The 27,032-nt window shown below is 35.9% G+C and overlaps 1 protein-coding gene across 3 annotated transcripts; it reads left to right on the top strand.

The window, feature by feature from the left end:
• Window positions 1–81: 81 nt before the first annotated feature.
• LOC129275081 (uncharacterized) lies at window positions 82–26,575 on the top strand. Of its 3 annotated transcripts, none has more exons than XM_064108182.1 (10): window positions 82–555; window positions 749–856; window positions 1,538–1,659; window positions 11,106–11,374; window positions 12,003–12,179; window positions 13,399–13,578; window positions 19,576–19,770; window positions 20,685–20,765; window positions 21,110–21,208; window positions 22,145–26,575. In XM_064108182.1, exons 4-10 carry the CDS (start codon window positions 11,120–11,122, stop codon window positions 22,208–22,210), a joined length of 1,053 nt encoding a protein of 350 aa, XP_063964252.1. In that variant the 5' UTR covers window positions 82–555; window positions 749–856; window positions 1,538–1,659; window positions 11,106–11,119; the 3' UTR covers window positions 22,211–26,575. The 3 variants fall into 3 exon arrangements, with proteins under 3 accessions (XP_063964252.1, XP_063964251.1, XP_063964250.1); XM_064108181.1 differs by having other exon boundaries at window positions 83–555; window positions 1,538–1,638; window positions 22,304–26,575; XM_064108180.1 differs by having other exon boundaries at window positions 83–555; window positions 22,304–26,575.
• The last annotated feature ends 457 nt before the right edge of the window (window positions 26,576–27,032 follow it).

The raw sequence follows: 27,032 nt of genomic DNA, 5'->3' as shown, positions 1-27,032 counted from the left end.
CTGATTCTCCCTTCTTTTCCCCCTTTTCGCGAAAGGTGCATGGATCCTCCCCTGTATAACATACCCCCACGACTCTCCCTCCTTCCACCCCCCCCCCCCTTTGGCGAAAGCTGGATACTCCCCTGTACCCCCTCCCCCGTATCCACAAACATTATCCCAGCTGCCCGTATCCTCGTATCCACGTATCCGCGTATCTTCGTATCCATGTATCCAGTTATCAGTACGGTAGTAGTATCCACGTATCCGCGTATCCACGTATCCTCGTATCCATGTATCCAGTTATCAGTACGGTAGTAGTATCCACGTATCCGCGTATCCACGTATCTTCGTATCCATGTATCCATTTATCAGTACGGTAGTAGTATCCACGTATCCCAGTATCCACGTATCCTCGTATCCATGTGTATCCACGTATCTTAGTATCCATGTATCCGCTTTTATCTCAAAAACGTAATTTCTAAAAAAGTTAACAAGTACCGGTACGTCGTATCCGTTGTTTTCTCGTTTTAAAATCTAGAGATTTTTGTAATCGATTCATGACATTGGATTCTAAAGGTAAGCCTATATTTCTCTTTTTTTTCAAGCAATAGGCATAGAGTCTGTGCATATTTGTTCCTTTAAACCTAATCTAAACCTTTTCCTACCCCTTCCCCCTTTACCTATGGTGTACCCCACCCCCCCCCCCCCCCACCCCGAGCTATTTTATGCGCTTTTATGTGATATGTGTGTATTGATACCGCCCGTCCAGCCCATCTCACTGCCATCTCTTCTGCTACGAGCCTGCGACTTCTTCCCAAGAAAATATCTTCCGTTGACCACTTGAATAATGATTAAGAATCTCCGAAGTTAATTTCTGGTAAGTAACTCAACAATACTCAATATGAATGCTTTATAATTAATATTACCGTAATTTAGAGCTGTCAAATCTCATTTAGGAAGCAGTGCAATGGCAGCCACGCCTTATACCGCCGATACTGCGATTCTTTTGCACGTTTGTCGCATTTAGATCATCACGTTTCTGTGCTGTCATATTTGTATTGCGCATGATGTAAATCGCCGGATATCGTCGTGGGAGTGTGAGATTTCCAATATTCAGTAACTTAATTTCTTTCTCTTGAATGTTGCTTGGTCATTGGTGGTCTACCAAAAATGTTATTCCAATTCAATAACATGGATGGAGAAAAGATATAATTTTGACCCAAAAAAGAGAAGAGGATAACACGTTACTTTCACAAGCATGACAAGTTACAAACGTAAAAACATTAATAATCTGTATGTATCTGTCCGTTGACGTATAGTGACGTATTGTATTACCGGACACTATCATGATTCCGGACGCTCATATTACTGCGTACGAAAACAATTTTGTACCGTAAGACTTCCGCAATTCAATTTCACAGAGCAATACATAGAACAGGATTGCAAAAACAAGGCGAAAAAATCCAACCTTTACCTTATTTATCTCTAAAATGACAGAAAATGCTTAAAATATCAAATAACATAGTTTTGCATTAACAATTGATATATTTTCTAACAGAAATATGGGTCTGATCTGCCGAATTTCAATTTCGTCCGCTCCTTCGATAGAACGATGAGGTGTGGTGTATTGTGGGTGATCGTCGACGGCTAGTTCTCAAGGTACCCGTGCGCGAGGTTTACGTGAGTATAGAGCCGTCGACCATCGGCAGCGCATCGATAGAACTTGATGAGCGTCACGATACGAACGAGCATAATATTGGAAAGTTCCATGAAACATGCAGCTAACAAGAAAAAATAAAATAATTTGTCAAACACGAATCTATTACCAACATCTGCTCAGAATCAATATAAAAACAGCAAACAAAAACTTAGGATTTACTCATGATATGATATAAGACGAAAAAATCACACAAATTTGTTCTTACATCATTATAATCAAGAATATCTTTAACCGTCCGGCGCGCGTCCGGAATCATGATGTAATTTGTCACGCACGAAAATAATTGTTTTTCGTGGAGGGGTATGCAGCAAGTGCGATGCAAAGAAAATTGTTGGTAAATATAAAATATTTTTACCATATTCACAATTTTCATAATATTTGGAATAGCAAGTGCGAATTTTTCTTGATTGTATTTCCTCTAGTTGTCATTTTTAAAGCACTGAAATAAAGGTGTCCGGCAATAGGATACACTGCCATACATTCACTCACCAGCATCTGGTATTCTGGTTGTCATGTACCTTTGGATTTAGGGGTCAAGCACTAAACATAGTTAATTTGGGTTTTAATAACGTGCTTTCGTTTTGACACAAGGGTGTTGATATCCAAACTTTCAAGTTTGAGTTTGTCTTTGGAATTTCTAACATCCTTACCAAGAAGGTTCCATTCTTGGAATCGCCCAGGACGTGAATTTTGTGCAATACACTGTACAGGGGTGATATTTTTCTGAAAATAAATAAAAGATGCTAACAGTGCACTAGAATTGGAAAATACCTTCACTTCATGAGAATTAAATCAATGTAATACTTTAATATGAAATAAACATTCTCAAAAGAAGTCCCTTTATATTTGTCCAATATAGTAGAGCGGATTAGCTCCAAAAATCACAACAATTGTGCAAATTTTGACTAAAGCATGAAACTTTCACAAGTGTTAGTATATGCCGTAAGATTTATTTTAAAGATGGGAGGTAAATTAAAAAATGCCTTTTTCGGCGGTTGCCATGGCAACGGATTAATTTCTCCAAAATAACAAACATCCCCATGTAAATGGTAAATAAACATGATATAGATGACCAAAATGATAATTTTCAGGCTCCCAATTGAATACATATGAAATTTAGAAATATTCAAGATCACCGAGATAGTTCCAATTGGTCCGTTGCCATGGCAACGGCTTGTTTTCCCCCAGAAAAATAAAAATTTTGATTAAAAAAACGTTGTAGAATATGATATATCTTTAATTTCCCCTAATATTACAGTGCAAAACAAAGATATTTTGGTTGCTAAATGTGTAAATTACATCTCAAGCCATTGCCATGGCAACCAAATAACATCTAATTTACAAAAACAACATGGTTGACAAGACAATGGACAGGTGGAAAATACAATTGGAATTGACCTAATCTGTATGCTTAAGTTTTGACCCCCTCATTTGAACAAAAAATACCGAAAATGTTCTGCAGGAGTTCTTTATAAAGATAAAAAATTATGTTGCATTGGTAATGCTTGAATTAAATTTAAAAAGAAGCAATTTTTCAAAGGGCCCGTTGCCATGGCAACAGCTTATTTCCCTCTAGAAAGGTAAAAATATTGATAAAAATGTAGAATACATGTATGATCATCATTCCATTTCCCCTCATTTTAAGGTACTAATCGAAATTTGTTTGTGACTAAATTTATAAATTTAACATCTTAAGCCATTGCCATGGCAACCAGAAAACATCTAATTAAACAAAAAACATGGATGACAAGGTTATGGACAGGGGAAAATACAAAGAAAATTAACTTAATTTACATGCATAAGGTTTGACCTACTCAATTAATTTAGGAGGAAATAATACAGTGAGTGTTCTGTATGAACTAATTAGAATGATAAACATTGATGTTGCCTTGGTAATACTTGAATTCAACGATTAATATCAATGTTCCAAATGGCCTGTTGCCATAGCAACGGATCATTTAGTTTTGATTAAAAGTTTTGATTAAAATAGGACTGTAGAATCTGAATTTTATTGCATTTCCCCTAATCTTAGTGTGCTAAACATAGATATGTTCGATGCAAAATGTATAACATCTGAAGCTATTGCCATGGCAACCAAATAATATCTAATTTACGAAAATTAATAATTTGGATGACAAGATTATGGACAGGTAGAAAATACAATTACAAATAACTCAATATGCGAAAGGTTTTGCCAGTCATTTAATTTTCAACAAAAATTGTTCTGCATGAGTTCATTAGAATAATAAAATGATGTTGCCTTGATAATACTTGAATTTTATGATAAATATTAGTGTTTCAAATGTCCCCTTGCCATGGCAACAGCTCATTTCCTCCCAGAAAAGTATCAGCTTTGATAAACAAAAACATTGTAATTTCTGATTTTTCTTTCATTTCCCCTAATTTTAGGGTGCTAACCATATATATGCTTGCTGTTAATACATAAATAACATCTTCAGCCATTGCCATGGCAACCAATTAAGATATAATTTTTAAAACAAAAAAATAACACAGTTGAAATGATAATGGACAGGTGGAATGTAAAGTAAAGATTTACTTAATCTACATAAGGTTTGACCAGTCATTAAGTTTTGAACAAAAATTACAGTAAGTGTTCCGCATGGGTTCATTAGCATGATAAAAACTGATGTTGCCTTGGTGATGCTTGAATTTAATGACATCAATGTTTGCAAATGTGTGTTCTGTTGCCATGGCAACGGATCATTTCATTCCCCAGAAAATACCATCTTTGATAAAAAAATACCTTGTAGAATCTTATTTTTTTACTCATTTCCACTAAGTTTAGGCTGCCAACACTAGCGTACCTACGGGGGGGGGCAGGGGGGGCACTCTGCCCCCCCCTGACGAGTCAAAACCCATGCAAAAACGTATCTTTGCCCCCCCTGATGGGCTTGAAAAACCTTTTTTGCCCCCCCTGACGAGCTTTAAGACCTTCAATGCCCCCTGACGAACTTGAAGACCTTTTTTTTTTTTTTTTTTTTTTTTTTTTTGCTGGTCAATTTTTTCTGGTACGAAATCCTTTATTTGTCATCGAAGACCTTTTTTTTTTTTTTTTTTTTTTTTTTTTTTTTTTGCTTGTCAATTTTTTTCTGGTACGAAATCCTTTATTTGTGGTGATCGAAGACCTTTTTATTTTTATTTTTTTATTTTATTTTTTTTGCTTGTCAATTTTTTTCTGGTACGAAATCCTTTATTTGTGATCGAAGACCTTTTTTTTTTTTTTTTGCTTGTCAATTTTTTTGGCGGACGGTTTTGCCCCCCCTGTGGAAAATCCTAGGTACGCCACTGGCTGCCAACATACATGTTTGATGTTAAATGTTACAATAACATTTTAAGGCATTGCCATGGCAATAAAATATCATTCATCAAAAAATAACATGGCTGACAAGATAATGGACAGGCGGAAAATGCATAAGATTTGACCTACTCTTTTAATTTTGAACAAGAGTTACATTAAAAGTTATGCATGATTTCATTAGGATGTTGATTTGGTAATGCTTGAACATAATGATTAATATCAATGTGGCCAATGGCCCCAGAAAAGTACAAATTTTGATAAAAAATTGTTTATTTCATTTACTTTTCCTTTATTTGAGGGTGCTGAACATAAATATACTAAATGATAAGCACCATCTTATTTCATTATACATGGCATCGAAATAAGACCTAAAAAAATCATATCAGACTTTTTGGGATTCAAATAAATTCCCAAAACTCTAATTTCGATGCTGGACAATTTCGTTCAAAGTATTCGCAGGCGGTTATTTTGAAGAAAGCGTCTTGGGGTGATTTTTGCTTTAAAGCCGTTCATCATATCAATATATAAGGGGATTATAGGGGTTGATAAATCAAAATCTTAAGTCTATTTGAGGAGTTGACATAGTCTTGAACTCCTAATCAAAGTAAATACAGTAAATCAACTTTTACTTGGAAATCATTAAACATTTTCCATGTCTGACTGTTTTAGAATAATACTTGGCTTATAATTTGATGGCAAAGCACTATCAAGCATCATCTGACAGGGTACGCCTTTCCATTCCTGCATATAAATATCAGAAAATTTTTACTTTTTTGAAAATTTCCATCATTTCTTGAAAATTCCTGAAAATTCAAAAGATTCCCACAAATTCCCGTTTATTCCCATGGAAAGTTTCCATTAAGAAAATTCCCTGGAATTTTGCAACCCTACTCCCCCCAAAAAAAAATCATTACCAAGAAAAAATATAGAGAAAGTGAAAGAGAGATGGGTGAAATATGATTATTTTATGAATACTATACCCAAAATCTTTTACAAATTTTTTTTTCTAATGAAAAATTTCGAAAGTTTTGCTCTCTCGCTGGCTTGCTGACAACTTTTTAAAATAAATTTTGCTCGATACGTCATATTTTGCCCCCTCAAAATTACACTACTGATTTTGACGAAGAAAATTTTGAAATACTGTGATAATTTTAAAGTAACATGTGAATCTATTCAACCTGAAGTGTGATCTACTCACTGGTTATTTTACATGATAAGTAGACTGGTCAATATACGATCAAAATGCCCTTACTGTTTAAAAGGTTGAAAAGAATTCAAAAGTCAATTCCACCCCAGATGAATGTTGATTTGAATCAATAGAGAAAATCCAACAAATAAAACAATAAAACGCTGAAAATTTCATCAAAATCGGATTAAAATAAGAACATTTTAAAGTTTCGCTTATTTTGCACAAAAATAATTATATGAACAAGTCAGTGACATGCAAATGAGAGAGTCGATGATGTCCCTCACTCACTATTTCTTTTGTTTTTTATTGTTTGGAATACACAAGTCAATAAAATATTTCACTTTTCACAATTTTGGCAATAAGGACACACTTGACTGAACCATAAAATGTTTTAAAAATGGCACTTCCACACGTTCAGAGAGGAATAAAACTTTCTTTCACATGACAATGAGGGAAAATTTTGAATATATTATATTTCACATAATAAAATACAAAAGAAATAGTGAGTGGCTTACGTCATCAGAACCCTCATTTGCATACAGACCAGGAAGCGCATATAACTGTTTTGTGAAGTTAAGCGAAATTTTAAAATGTCACAGTTTTCTTATTTTACATCCGATTTTGATGAAAATTTCAGTGTTATGCTTGTTGGATTTGTATCTTTTTATTCAAAAGAAATTTTGGTTGGGGTGGACTTTTTCTTTAAGCACTCCAGGGTTACAAGAAAATCCAAGATGGTGCCCTCACTGGCTGCCGGAGGCTAAAATTCCACAATTCATCCATTACTTGATAAAATGGCTTTAATGTGGTTTCTATTCATTGGTTTTAAGGATCAAGCTGTACATTGGGCCAAGTTACAGGGACAGCCAGTGGTCTGGAATGTCCAAAAATCCAAGATGGCTTAAAAAATTTGAATCTAAAATGGTTGCTGATACCTAAAGAGGACGTAGCTCATATTTGCCTGGGGTGTGAATTTGGTATCTAAACTACGATTTCAAAGGCCAATAATACATTAGGACAAGCTACACGGACAGTCAGTGGTCTAGTATGTCCAAAATTCCAAGATGGCTTCCAAAAAAGGTGTAAAACAGTGTCTAATGTTTGTTCAATATCTGTCTGGGGAATATAATTTTGGTGTCTAAACCATAGCTTAAAGGGTCAAGTAATGCATTAGGACAAGTTACAAGGACAGTATAATGGGGTCTAAAATTGACTGTTGTTACTTAAAAATTGACATAGCTCATTCTATATCCGCCTGTAATTTGATTCTGGTGTCTAAACCATAGTTTCAAGACTAACGTAGGCCATAGTTTGTTCAATATCTGTCTTGGGAATATGATTTTGATGTCTAAACCATAATCTAGGTATAATCTGGTATGTTAAAAAATCCAAGATGGCCTCCAAAATGGGGTCTAAATTGACTGTTGTTACTTCAATAAGGACATATAGTTCATTAATAATATACATTGGGGATATGATTTTGGTGTCTACACTAGTATTTAAAGGGTCAAGTGATACTGTACATTTGGTCAAGTTGAAAGGACAGTCAGGTGTCAATTGTGTCCAAAAATTCAAAGATGGCTTGAAAAATGGGGGTTTTAATGTTACTTAAAAGTGGACATAGTACATTAAAAAAAATTTTTTTGGTGTCTTCACTATATAGGGTTTCAAGGATCAAATTATACTTTGGGACTGGTTACAATTGTCCATTTTACCTGAAAATTCAATATGGCTTCCATAAATGGGTTCTAAAATGACGACTGTTACTTTGAAGTGGATACAATATCCACTTGTGAGAAATAATTTTGGTGCCTACATTCAAAATGCAAGCAGATAAGAGTTGGTAACAGCACCCATTTTGATGTAATTTTATAATCTACCTTGGATTTTGGAAAAATTTGAAAACTAACCATCCTTGTTACTTGTCCTAATGAAATAGTGGACCCTTCATACCACAGTGTAGACAGCAAAATTGTTTCTCACAGGTGGATGTTGTATGAACTCTGATAATTTTTTAGTGATAGAAGTCATTTTAGATGCCATTTTGAAAACCCTCTTGGATTTTTTAAAGGAAAAATGGACAACTGGATATTATTGTAACCAGTCTAAACATATTTTTTAAACCTTGAAACCAAAGTGTGAACACCAAAATCATTTTTCCTTGGTGGATTTGAAATGAACTATGTCAATTTTTAAGTAACAGACTCCGATTAGACTCCAATTGTTGAAAGCCATCTTGATTATTGACTGTCATTGTAACTTGTTCCAATGTACATGATTAATTTACTGAATTTTAAAACCATGGTTTAGATATCAAAATAATATGCCCTTGGCAGATATTACACGAAATATGTCAATTTTTTAGTAACAGGGGCTATTTTATATTCAACTGACTGTCCTTGTAACTTGTCCTAATGTATTATTTGACCCATTTAACCATGGCATAAACATATTCCAGGATATTAAACAAACTACGTTTTTAATGCAGCAACAGCAATTTTAGACTCCATTTTTGGAAGCCATCTTGGATATTTTGATATATTGGACAACTGACTGTCCGTTTAACTTGTCATAGTGTATTATTTGACCATTGAAACCATGGTCTAGACACCAAAATCATGTATCCCAGACGGATATGAAATGAGCTATGTCCATTTATATATCAACAGCCATTTCAAACTCCATTTTTGGAAGCCGTCTTAGGGTTTTGGACACATCAGACCACTGGCTGTCTTTGTAACTAGTCCCAATGTACTACTTCACCCTTAAAACCATTGCATAGAAACCAAACTAAGCCACTCAGTGAAATTAGATTTTATTTGGTTTTCATGGCAATGGCTTAAGTTATTTGTATATCAACAGCAAACATATCTATGCTTGGCACTCTAAAATTAGGGGAAATTTATGACAAAATGCAGATTCTAAACTGTTTTTCGATCAAATTTGGTACTTTTCTTGGGAAAAAAGGAATCGTTGCCATGGCAACGGGCCATATGCAACATTTATATCATTAAATTCACGCATTACCGTAATGCAACCTAAAATTTCATCATTCTAATAAACTAATGCGAAACACTAATCTTTGTTCAAACTTAAATGGCTGGATCAAACCTTGGGTTAATTGTTATAAATTGAATTTTTCACCTGTCCATTATCATGTTATTTTTTTCGAATTAGATGTTATTTGGTTGCCATGACAATGGCTTTAGATGTTATTTGCATGTTAACAGTAAACATAACCATTCTTACCCTAAAGTTAGGGGAAATGAAAGAAAAATCAGACTATACAGTCCTTTTTTTTTTCAAAACTGGTACCTTTCTTGGGTAAATGAGCCGTTGCTATGGCAACAGGCCATTTGGAACATTGATATTTATCATTGAATTCAAGTATTACCAAGGCAACACCAATGTTTATCATTGTAATTAGTTCATACAGAACACTCACAGTATTATTTCCCCTAAATTAATTGAGTAGGTCACACCTTATGCATTACATTATACATTAAGTACATTACATGCATCAAGTTAATTTTCATTGTATTTTCACCTGTCCATAACCTTGTCATCCATGTTTTTTTTTTATTAGATGTTTTCTGGTTGCCATGGCAATGGCTTAAGATGTTAAATTTATAAATTTAGTCACAAACAAATTTCGATTAGTACCTTAAAATGAGGGGAAATGGAATGATGATCATACATGTATTCTACATTTTTATCAATATTTTTACCTTTCTAGAGGGAAATAAGCTGTTGCCATGGCAACGGGCCCTTTGAAAAATTGCTTCTTTTTTAATTTAATTCAAGCATTACCAATGCAACATAATTTTTTATCTTTATAAAGAACTCCTGCAGAACATTTTCGGTATTTTTTGTTCAAATGAGGGGGTCAAAACTTAAGCATACAGATTAGGTCAATTCCAATTGTATTTTCCACCTGTCCATTGTCTTGTCAACCATGTTGTTTTTGTAAATTAGATGTTATTTGGTTGCCATGGCAATGGCTTGAGATGTAATTTACACATTTAGCAACCAAAATATCTTTGTTTTGCACTGTAATATTAGGGGAAATTAAAGATATATCATATTCTACAACGTTTTTTTAATCAAAATTTTTATTTTTCTGGGGAAAAACAAGCCGTTGCCATGGCAACGGACCAATTGGAACTATCTTGGTGATCTTGAATATTTCTAAATATCATATGTATTCACTTGGGAGCCTGAAAATCATCATTTTGGTCATCTATATCATGTTTATTTACCATTTACATGGGGATGTTTGTTATTTTGGAGAAATTAATCCGTTGCCATGGCAACCGCCGAAAAAGGCATTTTAAAATTTACCTCCCATCTTTAAAATAAATCTTACGGCATATACTAACACTTGTGAAAGTTTCATGCTTTAGTCATAATTTGCACAATTGTTCGGCTAATCCGCTCTACTAAATAATAACAAGTAAATAAATACAAAATAATTGAATGATAATATTTGCCAAAGAAAATAAATGTTAATATACAAGAAGAAAAACAAAAATAGAATAAATAGAATATTAAAGAATAATATATAATGGGAAAAAAGCACTTAACAAGTGCAATGAATGAACAAATGAATGAATCCACTAATTAACATCTTCTGAAAAAGATCATATAATGTAAACCAATGTAATGCTTAATGAAATCAACAAACAAGTCCCTTAAGATTCAATAAGAAATAAAATAAAATGAAATAAGAAAAAATAATTTAATGAAAATAAAATCAAAGAAAATGATAATATAACAGTGGAATGAACAGAAAATAAGAACATAAATTAAAATAAAACTTGTCAATAGACCAGTTCGTAGTTCATTTACTTCATGGACAATTTTGGTCAAATGACCTTTCATTTCTTTAATTATGATAGGCAGATTTCAAAGCATGGCAAGCCAAGAACTTCAGAACAGCATGCATCATTCCCAGATTGACCGGAAGACATCATTACCCCCATTAGACGCATCAACAGGTGCTGCAGCGGTTACCGTCGTTTCTTACAACATCCTAGCATCCATCCACATCAAGCCGCGGGGATACCCGTTCTGTCCGACAGGACACCGGGAGACGATTGAAAGGCATCACCAGTTGATGGTTGAACTTCGTATCCATGGCGATGCAGACATCATTTGCTTACAAGAGGTAGATCTACAATAATAAAAATTGATGTATGTATGGGTTTGTGGCTTTTTACCTTTCAGTTTCATCCATATTCATAATCATGGTGGATTCCAATATCTTTCATAGATATACCAAGAATATATTTATTCAAATTTCATTTTGAACTGGATGATATCTCAGTAACCCTTCATTGTTGAAATTTTGGATAGTTGTATTTTTATTTTGAATCTTAGGAAGATTTATGTAGATAAAGCATGATAAAGCAAAGACTGATGCCCACTGAGAGCAAACGGCACCCTTCCATGAAAGGTTGTACTTCTTGATAATAGCTATGCCAGGATTTATCCTTGCTTCCCTTTTTTCTAAGATTATATTGTTTCCAATATGAAATATAAAGCAAATGATCATCGTTTTGTGTCTGTAGGTAACGGAAACTATCACGTTTTTGAATGTAGATGTTGTTATCGTCCTGTGCTTCATCTTGGAAAATAGCTTGATAATCCAAAGCACCTAGAAATATAGTCTGCCCTGTCATCATCACTTAATTATTTATAAAATGACATTTGATATTGTCACATCACTTCTATTAACTGTAATAATTATTTCTGCGATAACAGTTTATATTGATATGTTTGCTTGTTTATTTCAGGTAGAGACCGATTATTACCACCAGACATTACTTCCAGAACTGCAGAGTCTGGGTTACCATGGTGTTCACCATCAGAAGGCATTGGGAGTACGAGAGGGTGTGGCCACCTTCTACCGCTCAGAAAGGTTCAGGCTTGAGAAACAAGAGGCTGCTCATTTCAAAGACTGGATAGCTCAGGTGAGATAAAGGGAGCATTTCCCTACCAAGTACACTCAGTCAAACCAGTGTTAGCGACTACCTCTCTATGAATAAACATTCATGTTTTGACCTCCATCTGATCAGGGGCGGATCCAGGATTTTCCAAAGGGGGGGGCAAATTTTTCGGAGGAAAATTTTTACAAGCCCCCCAAAAAAGGTTTTCAACCACAAATAAAGGATATTTCGTACCAGAAAAAATTTGACAAGCCAAAAAAAAAGGTCTTACCTCTGTTTTAATGGCATTTTTACATTACAAATTTTAACTTTGGTTCTCAAAAGGGGGGGGCACGTGCCCCCCCCCCCCCTGGATCCGCACCGGCATCTGATGAAAATGTGACCTTAACGTTTTGGTGAGAGCAGCATTCACAATATTATGATTGGAAATACTAAACTCCATTTTCTGTTAACCCTATCTAGGCCGGGGTATTTTGGGAGTTCATATGGCCGGGGGGGGGGGGGGGCCTCCCAGGCCTCCCCTTAAGATCTCGACCGCGCCGAAAATTGGCACCCAGGTAGTCTGGGATATAATCTACAAAATTGTATAGTAATTTATTTCATGCGAATTGTTATTAAGTAATTATGCTAATTTATGCGTAATTAGTATGCGAAATCATACTTTTTCCTCTAACTCCTTAAATAAAGCTCCAAATGTTCTAATTTTTGGCATAGAAACTCTTTGTGGTGTTCTTAGCAAGTTTATATGAAAAAAATTGTGACATCAGATCAATTTCTTATGTATTATATTGTTTTTTTGCAATTTCTTATGTATTTCTTTGTTTTTTGGACCCTTTGTTTTTCATTGTTTTTTCAATGAAATTCATTGGGGACTCTTCTAAGATCATTAACAGCATAAAATACATACATTTAGACCAGCAAAACTAAAAATAATCATACATTTATGATTTTTGGTTGAAAACACAATTTACATTGATTTGTACACGAAATCACGTTTTTGAGCAGTTTTTGGTCTGACATGCACTTATATAACGTTGCATAATTTCGGAACCGAGTACCCGGGTGACGCAAAATTGGTCTCAAAAGTTGCGCAAGACTTGAAAGTAAAAAGTCAGCGAGTAGCGCGGTCAAAAAAATTTGCGCGGCGAAAATATCGCGCGACTCGTTGAGGGGGGGGCCTCGGAGGCCTAGATAGGGTTAAAATAAACAATATTTATTTTCACTTGTATTCCATGCAATTTAGAAACTGGAAGTAGAAGAGATTGACGGAGATCTTTGTGAAGCTATCGAGAGTCGTGCTGAGTATGAGACCCCCATCTTGCTTACATCCGTCACCTGTCTGAATACAGGGCGCCCTCTCACAGTCGCAAATGTTCACCTAGTGTGGCAGACCAGTATTGTACCGGACCTTAATGCAATGCAGGTTTGTTTAAATGGGCGGAGAAATGAATTTGCTCAATATATGATGCACCATCGAATACATGTACATTTACTTGTGTTGTTGCATTTGGACAGAGTATTAGTCCGGGTTATAATTGAGCAAGGTGCCACAAGAAAAAGGAGAAATTTTCATATAGTGCTTCTAGACCAGTTTTTTACGCTGAATATGAATATATGAGGTAACCAGGCTGTATCCTGAAAATTAACCCGTGAGGGCGCTTTTTTCAAAATGGCCGCCAAATTTTCAGAACATTTGAATTTTCGTACATAGATTTTGACATAAATATTCCATTGCCACAAAATTAGTGTCATATGAAAGACAAATAAATTTTATACAATTTGGTACTATTTATAGGGGATAAGTAGGTCATTTGGCTGAGATTTTAAGTAGAAAACCGCATTTTTTGTCATTTTTTCCCCAAAATTGAAAATTTTGCAAATACATGATTTTACATAATTCTGAGAAAAATGAATGAATTACCTTGAAATGTTCCAGAAAACTTTATTGATATACTATTATCATGTGGATGAAATTCCAACTCTGTATCATTCTTCTTAGCAAATTTATAAGGTATCAAACTTGAATACTTCAATTTCAGAAATGTCGCTTTTTGTATGCATTTCCATAGACTAATACGTATAACATGTACTGTACATGTATAATATGTATAATGTATAGTTTAATAAAATTTAAATGCAATTATCTCCGCTATTTAACCACTTGGAGAGTTAAGAGTAGGCTTTTCTCTATCAGCTACATAAAACAAAATGTTGGCACATCAAGGCCTGACCCTCTCATGGGGTGGGGGTGTCGAAGTCACCCCCCCCCCTTGCCCTTGGCTATATCATTTTTGTTGTTGTATATTGCCTATTTGTTGGAAAAATCTCTGTTTTTTGGAGCACCCATTGAAGCAAAAACAGGCATTTCTGCTATACAGTACAGTCACTTTGATTGCTTTGAAACCACTTGGAGAGGAATGAGTATATAGGCTTTGTTCTACCAGCTACATACAAAGTGGCACATCGAAGCCTACCACTCTCGGGGGGGGGGGGGGTGGTTTGCTTAATATTGCCAATTTATTTGAAAATTCACAATTTTGGACCCAACATTGAGGCCAAAAATCGTTTGTGCTTTGTTGTACACCCCATTTTATTGATTTGAAACCACTTAGAGAGGAAAGAGTAGAGTTTGTTCTACCAGCTACATATAAATAAGCACTGGCACATTGAACCCTAGCCCTCTCATGGGCTGTCTAAGTCACCCCCCCCCCCTCTATATCATGCGTATATTGCCGATTTATTGGATATTTCTCCATTTTGGATCACCCATTCAGGCAAAAGCGCGTTCCTACTATATAGTACAGCCAATTTTATTTTCTTGCAATGAATTGGAGAGGAAAGATTAGGCTTTGCTCTATCAGCTACATATCAAAAAGTGTTGGCAAATCAAAGCATATCCCCTTCAGAATGTTCAGGGGGCTGTAGAATTTACCCCACCAATTTTCGGTAATTGACTATCTATTGGACAGTCACAATTTGCATCACCCATTGAGGCAAAGGGCGTTTCTACTACATAGTACAGCAAATTTCTTTTCTAGCAATGACTTGGAGAGGAAAGAGTAGGCTTTGTTCTATAAGCTACATAAAGAAGTGTTGGCAAATCAAAGCGTATCTCCTTCAAGCGGCTGTAGAAGTTACCCCACTAATTTTCGGTTTTTGGCTATTTGTTGAAAAGTCACCATTTTGGAGCCCCCATTGAAGCAAACAGGCGTCTCTGATATATAGTTCTGCCACTTTTATTGCCTTGAAACCACTTAGAGAGGAAAGAATAGGCTTTGCTCTATCAGCTACATAATTTTGTGCTGGCAAATAAAAGCCTACCCCCTTCTGGGGGCTGTCGAAATCACCCCCTCACCCCTTTGCGTTATTACCTATTTATTGGAAATTCACCTTTTTTGAGCCCCCATTGAGGTAAAAAGACATCTCTGATATAAAGTTCTGCCACTTTTACTGCCTTGAAACCAATTAAGGAGGAAAGAATATGCTTTGCTCTACAAAGAAGTGCTGGCACATTGAAGCTTACCTATCTTGGCGGCTGTCAAATCACCCCACCCCTCTTGCATTATTGCCTAATTATTTGAAAATTCACAATTTTTGAGCCCCCATTGAGGCGATATGCACTTCTGCTGTATAAAACACCCAATTTCATTTTCTTGAAACCACTTGGAGAGGAAAGAGTAGGTTCCCATCTTTCAGCTATATATAACGAATTGCTGCCATATCGAAACCTGACCCACTTTAGGGGACTATATAGATGTTACCCCACCTTTTTAACGATTTTTTCCAATTCATTGGAAAACTCGCCATTTTGGAGCCCCATTGAGGCAAAAAAGTGTTTCTGGTATATAGTAGAGCCACTTCTTTATATGTAGCTGTTAGAGGAAAGCCTACTCTTTCCTCTCCAAGTAGTTTCAAGGCGGTAATAGTGGTAGAACTATATATCAGAACCGCCTTTTTGCCTTAATGGGGCTCCAAAATGGTGAATTTTCCAATAAATAAGCAATAATGAAAAAGGGGTGGGGTGATTTCAACAGCCCTCTGATGGGGATAGGCTTTTATTTGCGAGCATGTCTTTATATGTAGCTGTTAAAGCAAAGCCTAGTTTTTCTCTCCAGGAGTTTTCAAGGGTGAAAAAAGGCAGAAACATAATCAGAAATGACTATCTGTCCCAATGGGGGCTCCAAAGTGGTTATTTTTTCAATAAATAGGCAATAATGCAAAAGGGATGGGTGATTTCGACAGCCTCCTGCTGTCTGCCTGCACTTCTTTATATGTGGCTGATAAAGCAAAACCTATTCTTTCCTCCCTAAGTGGTTTCAAGGATTTAAAAGTGGCAGAACTATATATCAGAAACGCCCTTTTTCCTCAATGGAGGCTCCAAAATGGTGAATTTCAAGGGGGGGGGGTAATTTCGACAGTCCCCTAAAGGGAGTAGGCTTTTATTTGCCAGCACATCTTTTTATGTAGCTGATAAAGCGAAACCTATTCTTTACTCCCTAAGTGGTTTCAAGGCAGTAATAGTGGCAGAACTATATCAGAAATGCCTTTTTTCCTAAATGGGGGCTCCAAAATAGTGAATTTTCCAATAAATAGGCAATAATGCAAAAGGGATGGGGTGATTTCAACAGCATCCCGGAAGGGGTAGGCTTTTCTTTGCCAGCACTTGTTTATATGCAGCTGATAGAGCAAAGCCTACTCTTTCCTCTCCAAGTCATTGCAAGAAAATGAAATTGGCTATATAGTAGAAACGCACTTTTGCCTCAATGGGTGATTCAAAATGGTGTAATTTCCAATAAATAGGCAATATACATGATATAGAGGGGGAGGGGTTGACTTAGACAGCCCCTGAGAGGGATATTTTTCGATGTGCCAGCGCTTCTTAATAATTTGTAGCTGATAGAGCAAAGCCTACGCTTTTCTCTCAAAGTAATTGCAAGAAAATAAAATTGGCTGTATGATATAGAAACGCCCTTATGCCACAATGGGTGATCCAAAATGGTGAAATTTCCAATAAATAGGCAACATACATGATATAGAGGAGGGGGTGACTTAGACAGCCCCTGAGAGGGCTAGGGTTCGATGTGCTAGCGCTTATTTATGTAGCTGGTAGAACAAACTCTACTCTCTCAAATTAATAAAATACTATTTAAGCACAAACGCTTTTTTGCCTCAATGTTGGGTCCAAAATGGTGAATTTCCAAATTCATTGGCAATAAGCAAAAGGGGGAGGGGTGACTTCCCCAGCGCCCTCCCCCCCCCCCCCCGAGAGGGGTTGGCTTCGATGTACGTGCCACTTCTTTTGATATAGCTGGTAGAACAAACATGACAAAGCTTACTCTTTTCCTCTCCAAGTGGTTTCAAAGTAATTAAAGTGGCTGTACTGTATAGCAGAAATGCATTTTGCCTCAATGGGTGCTTCAAAAAATAGTGATTTTTCCAACAAATAGGCAATATACAACAACATGATATAGCCAAGGGCAAGGGGGGGGGTGACTTCGACACCCCCACCCCATGAGAGGGTCAGGCCTTGATGTGCCAACATTTTGTTTTATGTAGCTGATAGAGAAAAGCCTACTCTTAACTCTCCAAGTGGTTAAATAGCGGAGATAATTGCATTTAAATTTTATTAAACTATACATTATACATATTATACATGTACAGTACATGTTATACGTATTAGTCTATGGAAATGCATACAAAAAGCGACATTTCTGAAATTGAAGTATTCAAGTTTGATACCTTATAAATTTGCTAAGAAGAATGATACAGAGTTGGAATTTCATCCACATGATAATAGTATATCAATAAAGTTTTCTGGAACATTTCAAGGTAATTCATTCATTTTTCTCAGAATTATGTAAAATCATGTATTTGCAAAATTTTCAATTTTGGGGAAAAAATGACAAAAAATGCAGTTTTCTACTTAAAATCTCAGCCAAATGACCTACTTATCCCCTATAAATAGTACCAAATTGTATAAAATTTATTTGTCTTTCATATGACACTAATTTTGTGGCAATGGAATATTTATGTCAAAATCTATGTACGAAAATTCAAATGTTCTGAAAATTTGGCGGCCATTTTGAAAAAAGCGCCCTCACGGGTTAATTTTCAGGATACAGCCTGGTTACCTCATATATTCATATTCAGCGTAAAAAACTGGTCTAGAAGCACTATATGAAAATTTCTCCTTTTTCTTGTGGCACCTTGCTCAATTATAACCCGGACTATATATAAGGCCTGCTTTTACATACCTTGCTCATTCTTTGAAGACGACAAAAACCCCCTTGTTGAAACATTGAGTTTGGATGGTCCTTTTCAGGACCAACAAATGCCCAAGAAAGATACATGATGTACCGTGAAACCTACTACGCTATTCTTCTTCACCATGGAAACCTTCAGAAGCCTATATTTGGACTTAGGTGCACACCTGTAGAATGAAAGTAGCAAGATGATATGGAATATCTTAAGAATTATGGCCCGAATTCACAAGGGTGGTTTTGAAAACCCACAGGTGAATCCATGGTTAATGCAGATTTTCCTGTGTAAATTACTCTTAATTTAGTGCGTATCAGCCGGTTGTATAAAACATGTCCAATGCTGATGCGCGCTTTTTTCACAGTGCGCCAAATTGACGCCTGTTACCATGGTAAGATACGCTATTTTATTCATGAGTCCACTGCTTGAAGAGTGGACTCATGAATGAAATAGCGTGGATAACCACGGAAACAGGCGTCGATTTGGCGCACTGTGACAAAAGCGCGCATCAGCATTGGACATTTTCTAATATACGCAGTGAGTAAGCGTAATTTATACAGAAAATCTGCATAAACTATGGACTCAATCATGGGTTTTCAAAACCACCTCTGTGAATTCGGGCCTATATGCATAAATTTCTCCCTGTAATATCAAACTAAGCAATTGATCATTGGGCTGATATTTACAACTGATCACGTACAATATTTAATGCAATCGATTGCAGAAATTGGCTGTATGATAAATTGCTAAGCTTTGTTTAACAGCATTCTCGACTGCCTTCAGGAAAAGTGATGTGGCAAGTAGTTTGCAGGTACCATGCATTTCAACAAAATTGATGATTTTTTGGCTATGTACTTTGTATAATTCAATTAATTGCTTCATTTCTCCCATGGAATGAAAACTCAAAAGTTTGATCACACAGGAGAATGTCCTCTTGTTTATCTGTTTGATCACAACTTTTCCAAATTTATTTTTTTGATCATCTCTTTTGAATGGAGATTGCTGAACCTTTAATTGACCTGAGTAAATAATTTTACTTATCTTTCAGTTGATATCTTGGTCTATTTTCTGATGAAGATTTAATTTTTTCGTTAATATGTGTCGAATGTTTTGGGGATTTTTTAAAATGAGATTTATATGTGATATTATCCCACATTTACAGGCTGCTCTTGCTGTTCAAAGACTTCAAGAATTCTCACCACCAGAGGGCGCTTGCATCATGTGCGGTGATTTCAATCATCGGCCGGACATGCCCGGCTATCAACTCGTCAGAGACGGTCGCCTAGACGACAAGAGTCGCATGGATCTAAGGAAATATCCATTCCATTCAAAGACCAATGATGAAGGACATGAAAAGGTAAAGTCGCTGTGTGGTATAGCAGTACAGTCGCCTCCATATAGAGGGCTCCCACCACCGATATAAAAAAAATCGATAGCACTTGTTGTATGCTGCTGCACACATGACCTTGAAACTATAGGAAAAGTACTCCATGACATAATTTATAGTACATGGGGCTATACCATTACATAAGAAACAACACTCACACATGCACCCGAGAGAAAAGAGTAGTGTTTCCTGTTGCCTCAAATGAGCGTGTTGATGCTTTATCCAGTTTTTTCTTTATATTGATGCATGGTTCCCTCAGGTAGCCATGTTGGAGAACAAATAATGAAAACCTTTGCATCAAACCATGATCAATCATTGTTTTTAAGATCTAATGCACATGTGTCCCATTGTTCTGTCCTCTACGATGGCTGCTTGTGGCATCATGATGGAACCCTCTATAGGGGTCACTGGTGCTGGTGCTTAAGGAGGCAATGGGTTAATCTGTTGACTACTTAATTCTGTGTTTCAGGCGCCATCTGGTCGATAGGTCAAGTTTCAAGTAACCAGTAGACGCTTTGATTGAGATTCTGACTTGCCATAATTTTCACACCCTTAATTCCTTGAGTCAACTTATTTGTATGTCCAGCCTCAATTTTTCTAAATTTTAACTTGTCATGAACTAGACTCTATACTCTGACCAAGATGACTTGATCATACATTGTACATACCTTGAATCGCCACACTTCTGTTTTTACATAAATAGATATTAGTGTGGCAGGGTTTGGGAGGCTTTGTAGCTTATTAATAACCCAACGTTAACACATTTTCTTATGAGCTGGAAAACGGACACAAATCATTTCTTGAAGATCCCAAGTTGAGGGGGCAGACCTACTCATTTTATGCAATTGCCCTTACAATTTATTTTCAAATTGTTATTTGTTTAGGAATCTTGTCTGGTTGACGTCCTTCCTCACTGGTTTTGCCATAGCTTCAAGAATTTGAAGAGTTCATATGCAGAGATTCGGGTAAGTGCAAATCGTATCTTCGGAATGTTTCACTGTTTATATTGTTTTGCTCAAACAACAAAATTTTCTTAAGATATTGGTCATCTTCCCTTTGGTATGGTGCAGTGCACTCACTTAATTGTGGAAGAGAGGTGAAGGTTTGGAAAGGATATGTCTTGATAAAGATAATGTAATTTCCACTAAAATTTGGGTACAAACTTAAATATTCATTTAATCATCCATCCCATTAATAATACCATAACTATGTAGATGCATATTCATATTTGTGACTCGTAGTATTCAGCTTTCATGCGTATTTATCTGGTGCAATATTCTTTGATATCTTTCCACTTAATTTTTTGCAGGGAAAGGAACCACCATTCACTTGCTACACAGATGACTATGGACTTAAGTGGATAGAAGCATACACAAAACACAACAAATTGGAAGGATTTTTAGGAGAGGTTAGTACCATTTCCCTCAGTCTAGTTGTGTAGTGCATACATGTATTTGATCTAGTCGATCAATATTGCCAAGTTATATAGCATTTAACAGGTAATTATCAGATTTTGCAAAATATTGGAATATAAAAATTCATTATTGCTGACTTATTATTAGTTCAGTATTATTTGGAGGAAATGTTTCTGTGTATATGTATCATATTACATTAAAATGAATTGAATTTAAAGCTTAGGCTATTCCCATTTCGTCTATGGTCTAACACCACTTTGTATGACCAGATGAACTGTTTATAAACCAGATATTCATATGACAAGTGTGAACAAGTAAGTAGACAAGTTAAAATGAGACCTTTAGGCATTAGACTAAATGATATTGGACGTAGTGATGGTGAGACCAAGTAGCAACTGGACCATGTGTGGATCATGGTGAAGCGAGCCAAAAATTTTGAGGGGGCCAGACGAGGCATTTGGGGCAAAGTTTCTGAAAAGCTGTGTACTGAGCAAAGCGAGCGAGCAAAATTTGTAAACTTTTGTATTAACAAATCTAATTTTCTGAAGGATTTTAATAATAATAATAAAATATATCATTTATGGGGCGCAGATTATTTAGTTGCCTATTCAATTGCGCACTATATATTACCCTGGCTTTAGCTCCAGCTGCTAAAGGCGCTTGGTGCATTCAAGGAATTAATCCTGCCGGGTACCCATTCACCTTACCTGGGTTGAGTGCAGCACCATGTGGGTAAATTTCTTGCTGAAGGAAAACATGCCATAGTTGAGATTTGAACCAATGTCCTTCTGATTGAAAGACAAGTTGTAACCTCTAGACCACAACCCCCAACATTTTTGACATATTAGTTAAAAAATATTATATTTCTCTCCTTTTACTCTCATTTTCTTCCCTTTTTTCCCTTTATGTTCTTTATGTACTCTATTTAGATTGTCCATGCCCCCCGCCCCCCCCCATGTGTACGCGAGCGCAAGTTGATGATTTCTAAGAATTAGACCATCTCCTAGTAGACCAAGTGAGTATTACACATACTGTATAGGAATCCAGTAAGCACTACTAATCACTGTATTTTTGCTCTTGCTCATCAGCAAGAAGAAGCCACCGATTCCCCAACACCAAGGCACTTTCCCTTGAAGGTCATGGATTCAAATCTCAACAGAAGCATTGCCCCACCCCGCAGCATAAAGACCTTAGATTACATCTGGTATTCATCGGAGAAGCTTAGGTGCCTCGGGGTAGAGGAAGTCGTCGGGAAGGAAGTGATTGCCCCCTACTGGGCCTGCCCTAACCAGATCTTTCCCTCAGATCATCTGTTGGTGAAAGCAAGATTTGTTTTTCATGATCTGTGACAAACACTCACTGTCAGTTTAGTTCAACAAGATCCAGGGTGTTTTGCGAAAAGAATTGTTTGATTGCATTTCAACAGATCAAATGCAAGTGGATGCTAATGATCGGTTGAAACAGGTTTAGTTCGATTCTTTGGAGTTGTGTTTGATTGTAATTCTCTTGCCAATGGACATTAACAAAAACACCTCACCGTATGAATGATTTTATGTGGTTTATTGCTGTGTATAAGAATTGTAGTACGGTTTTTCTAAAGGTATTAGTGACCGTAGCATTACTAAGAGTTGTGACTCTTCAAATCAATCTCATCTCTATTATGAAGGGCCTTTGGTGCCATAATTTAACATCAAGAAGGCATATGCACTTTTTACCTACTTGTAAATTAACATACTAATCCATATAAATTGTAATGCATGAAAGAGTGTTCGTCATATTTGAATGAACATGATACATTTTCATTTTTTTACCTGTATTCTCTCAATGTTGGTCATGGTTAGATACTTCCTGTACACTTTGTCACTGTGCATCATTTGTTTTGCAATGTTCTTTATTGATCCACTTGAGAGAAGAAGGATAGGGGAAGGCGGGGTAAGTTGTGACACTTTTTGCATTTTGCATGATAGAATTGATATGACTAATAATATTTTAGAAATAAGTACCTTGCCTTTAAATATGATTATTGGGAAATCTTTTTCACCTATATACAATTTTCTACCCCCACTCTGAAAGTTGTTGTGACCTTTGAAAAAAACGATGTCAAGTGGCACAACTTGCCCCATCTGTGGGGTAAGTTGAGCCACAAAAACTATGTACAAAATGAATGCGGGAAGAACCAGCATGTCAATATTTTATTTAAAGTCTTTTTCACTTGCTAATTCTCTATAAATACTAACATTTTCTAAAAGGAAAAGAACTGTCATGTGAATTTGCTCTTTTCTGCCTGCATATCAATGGCTTTTTAAGGTTTGATTTTTTTTTTTAATTTACATTACCATAAGAATTACCATGGCTCAACTTGCCCCATGTTGGCTGGCTCAACTTACCCCAGTCCGAACGTTATGCGATAATTTTGCATCCACACATTTCTTATGCATCCATCATGTAAAAGACTGTGACAAGAATGAAGATCCATACCTGGACTAACAATGTTGTTCTTATGTCTTTATTATATATAAAGACGTATGTGTGTAAAACACACTTATCTATTTCACACCCTTTTTACTTTTTTGGCTGAAATTTGTATTTTTCCCTCTAAAAAAGTACTTTTTGTTTCAAAGTTGAAAGCAATGTGGTGGGGTTAAGGGTTATGTAATGGGTCATCAATACATGACACCACCATAATGTCTGACTCATTCATTATTGGCCTGGGGCTGGTGGCTCAACTTGCCCCTATGCTCAACTTACCCCGCCTTCCCCTACTAATTTCACACAGGTCCAATGAATTGGATTTCTTAATGACAAATATAATACCAAGGCCCCGTCTTACAAATAGATATGATTGATCCAATCAACAACAACTAAGGAAAGCCAGCAACGTCGACATCTAAAGTGCATGTTTGTTTAAAATATTTTCCAGATATGATGTATATTCATACTTTCATCGTTCTCTTGAAGATTCAGTGTGATTCTCTTTGTTTACTACGGAATTTGTGCAAATTTTCTGTAAAAAAAAATTATGGTATGGATGGGTTTCCGTACAGATTAGATTAATTCGATCAATCGTAATTCTCTGTAAGACGGAACCCTGATAACATGCTTGCCCAGGTAATTCAATTTAAAACCCACTTTGGGATTGGGGTGCGTCACAAAGGTAATCCAACCTCATTCATATGTTTAATAATGACAATGATGATAACAATAATCTGCTTTTTATAGCACTGAACAACGTCTGTAAGCAATTTACAAATATGTACAATGAGGGTTATGGTTTTCCCCAATTGTCAGAATGATCTTCGATAGCTATTTTCCATTTATCTGGTGTTTTCATCCTCAATACTTTAATTTCTTGAATTAATCATTAAAGAAACGTTAACATTAATCATTAAACAAATGTTTCATGAATGCACAGACATTATGTTATTTTGCTAGTTTATTCCATGATATATAGTTAAATCTACACATTCATGAAAAAAAATGTGCTAGTTCTTATGAATGTTACAAGTTTTGTTCTGGAAGCATTAAAGTGGAATCTAACCTAAATAAAAACTTGTTTCCAGAGGAAATAGAAAAATCAGAGAAGGTGATCGTTGAAAGTTTGAACAACCTCGGACAAACAATAAGAAAGTTATGATTTTTTTTTTAAGTTGTAAAAATTGGTAGTCACTGTGCCCATGGAGACTTCAAATTTTCTGCATATGTGATGTCATAGTAATGTAAGGCAAGGACTGCTCTTCCATGTATTCCTATAAATAAAATGACTAAAATTTCATTTTTTTTTTCAAAAGTCTTCAAATTATATTTTCTTTCATGAGGACATAAAACAATATACTACCTGGGTTATATTTAGATTGCTGCCCCAGGGGAAAGTGTACTTTATGAGAAAACCACAAATCCCTGATAATTAAAGGGATGGTCCAGGCTGAAAGTATGTATAGCTTAATAAATAGATTAGAATTCACTGAGCAAAATGCCGAAAATTTCATCAAAATCGGACAACTAATAACAAAGTTATTGAATTTTAAAGTTAAGCAATATTTAGCAATATTTTGTGAAAACAGTCGTCATGAATATTCATTAGATGGGCTGATGATGTCACATCTCCACTTGTTCCTTTGTATTTTATTATATGAAATTAGGTTTATTCAAATTTGTTCCTCCAAGAACTAGAAAAATTGGATTGACAACTGAATAGTGCATTAGATATTCATTGCTGCAACTTATTTCATTATAAGGGAGACATTATTCACACAAGTATGAAATAATGAAAAAAATATGGTTTTATGTAATAACATAAGAAAACGGAAAGTGGAGATGTGACATCATCAGCCCACCTAATGAATATTCATGACGAGTCTTTTTTGCAAAATATTGCTAAACTTTAAACTTCAATAACTTTATTATTTGTTTTCCGATTTTGATGAAAGTTTCGGCATTTTGCTCAGTGAATTGTACTCTATGTATTTAGATATAAATATTTTCAGCCCGGACCATCCCTTTAAGTACATGGCCTTTGGATAAGTTTTCCTTGCCCCTTGTCATAATTTACGTACCCACTTGCCAATTTGAAATCTACATATAATAGGAATCTCAAATTTAAAGCAGTCATAATTTCTTATTGCTTGTCAAATTTCTGTCAAATTTTCACCATTCTGTTTTGTTAATTTTTCTCCTTTCCAACACAACATTTAAAGACCAAGGCTGAATTGGAAAAATGTCAACATGAAAAGTCATTGAAATTTATAAAATTCATCCATAAAACAGTGCTGAGATGAGGCAGGGAGCAGTGACCCCCCCCCTTTTTTTTGGGGGGGGGGGAGGGACTCTACACTAGTTAACATTCTTGAATCTGAGGAAAGCAAATCTTACTTTGCATTTTCAAAATCATTCAAACCAAAGCTTGTGCCGTATTTTGCAATTCTTAACCCTAAAATATAAAAGCCCCTCTTACGGTTGTTCTGCTTGGTAGCATGTCTCAAATACTAGTATGTAATCGTGGATCATTCTGCATTGGGTCCATGATTTAAGTAATATTTCATTCCTCACCCTCCCCCCCCCCCCTCCAGGGAAAAAAATCTTGTACACTCTTGCATGTTGCTATTAAATTAAAACAATTTAATGTACCAGTATTTTCTGAACTGTTAAAGAAATGATGATAGGAATACAAATTAATTCATAAACCATGTGGATATGAGCTAATAGTTTGTTATAAATGTAATTGCATGTGGACATTCATCTAATATATTGTCTGGAATATTATAGATGTATTTTTTTTACCAGGAAAAGTTAACCTTTTCCCCCACCTGGCAGCTGGCTGCCAATTCACAATTTTGAAATGCAATAAAGTAGACTGAAACCTACTCTATTATTTACTTGTGTGTGTGTGCATCAGCGTGCATGTTTGTGCTTGTTTTGCTTTTGGGAGGGCGGGGGTATTAAGTTTTGCTAGAGAGGAAGGGGGCGACTGAAGAAGACATGGAAAGAGCAAGTGGTGGAGGAGAGTGAAAGGGTGATCTCTGACTGTGAGGTGAATCCGGCCACCCCTGTAGTTGGAGACTAAAAGCTGGATTTAAAACTTGGATGACTGACTATGATAATAATGTCATCCCACCCACTTCCCCCTCAGTCCCCCCCCCCCTCTCTTTTTCTTCTCTCCCTCTCTCTCCCTGTGCCTGCATCATTTATCATTTAATTCTTAATCAGCCTAGCTAACATTCAGATATCACTAGCATATCAACTGAATAAATACTTTACTATGAATTAAAAACTCAAAAATAGATAATTGAATATATGGTTTGTGAATGCCAGAGCCCGGGG

This window comes from Lytechinus pictus, chromosome 13 (genome assembly GCF_037042905.1).
Source record: "Lytechinus pictus isolate F3 Inbred chromosome 13, Lp3.0, whole genome shotgun sequence".
Lineage (NCBI taxonomy): Eukaryota > Metazoa > Echinodermata > Echinoidea > Temnopleuroida > Toxopneustidae > Lytechinus > Lytechinus pictus.
The sequence above is the reverse complement of the archived record's forward strand: the minus strand, read 5'-3'. Positions and strand labels throughout refer to the sequence as shown.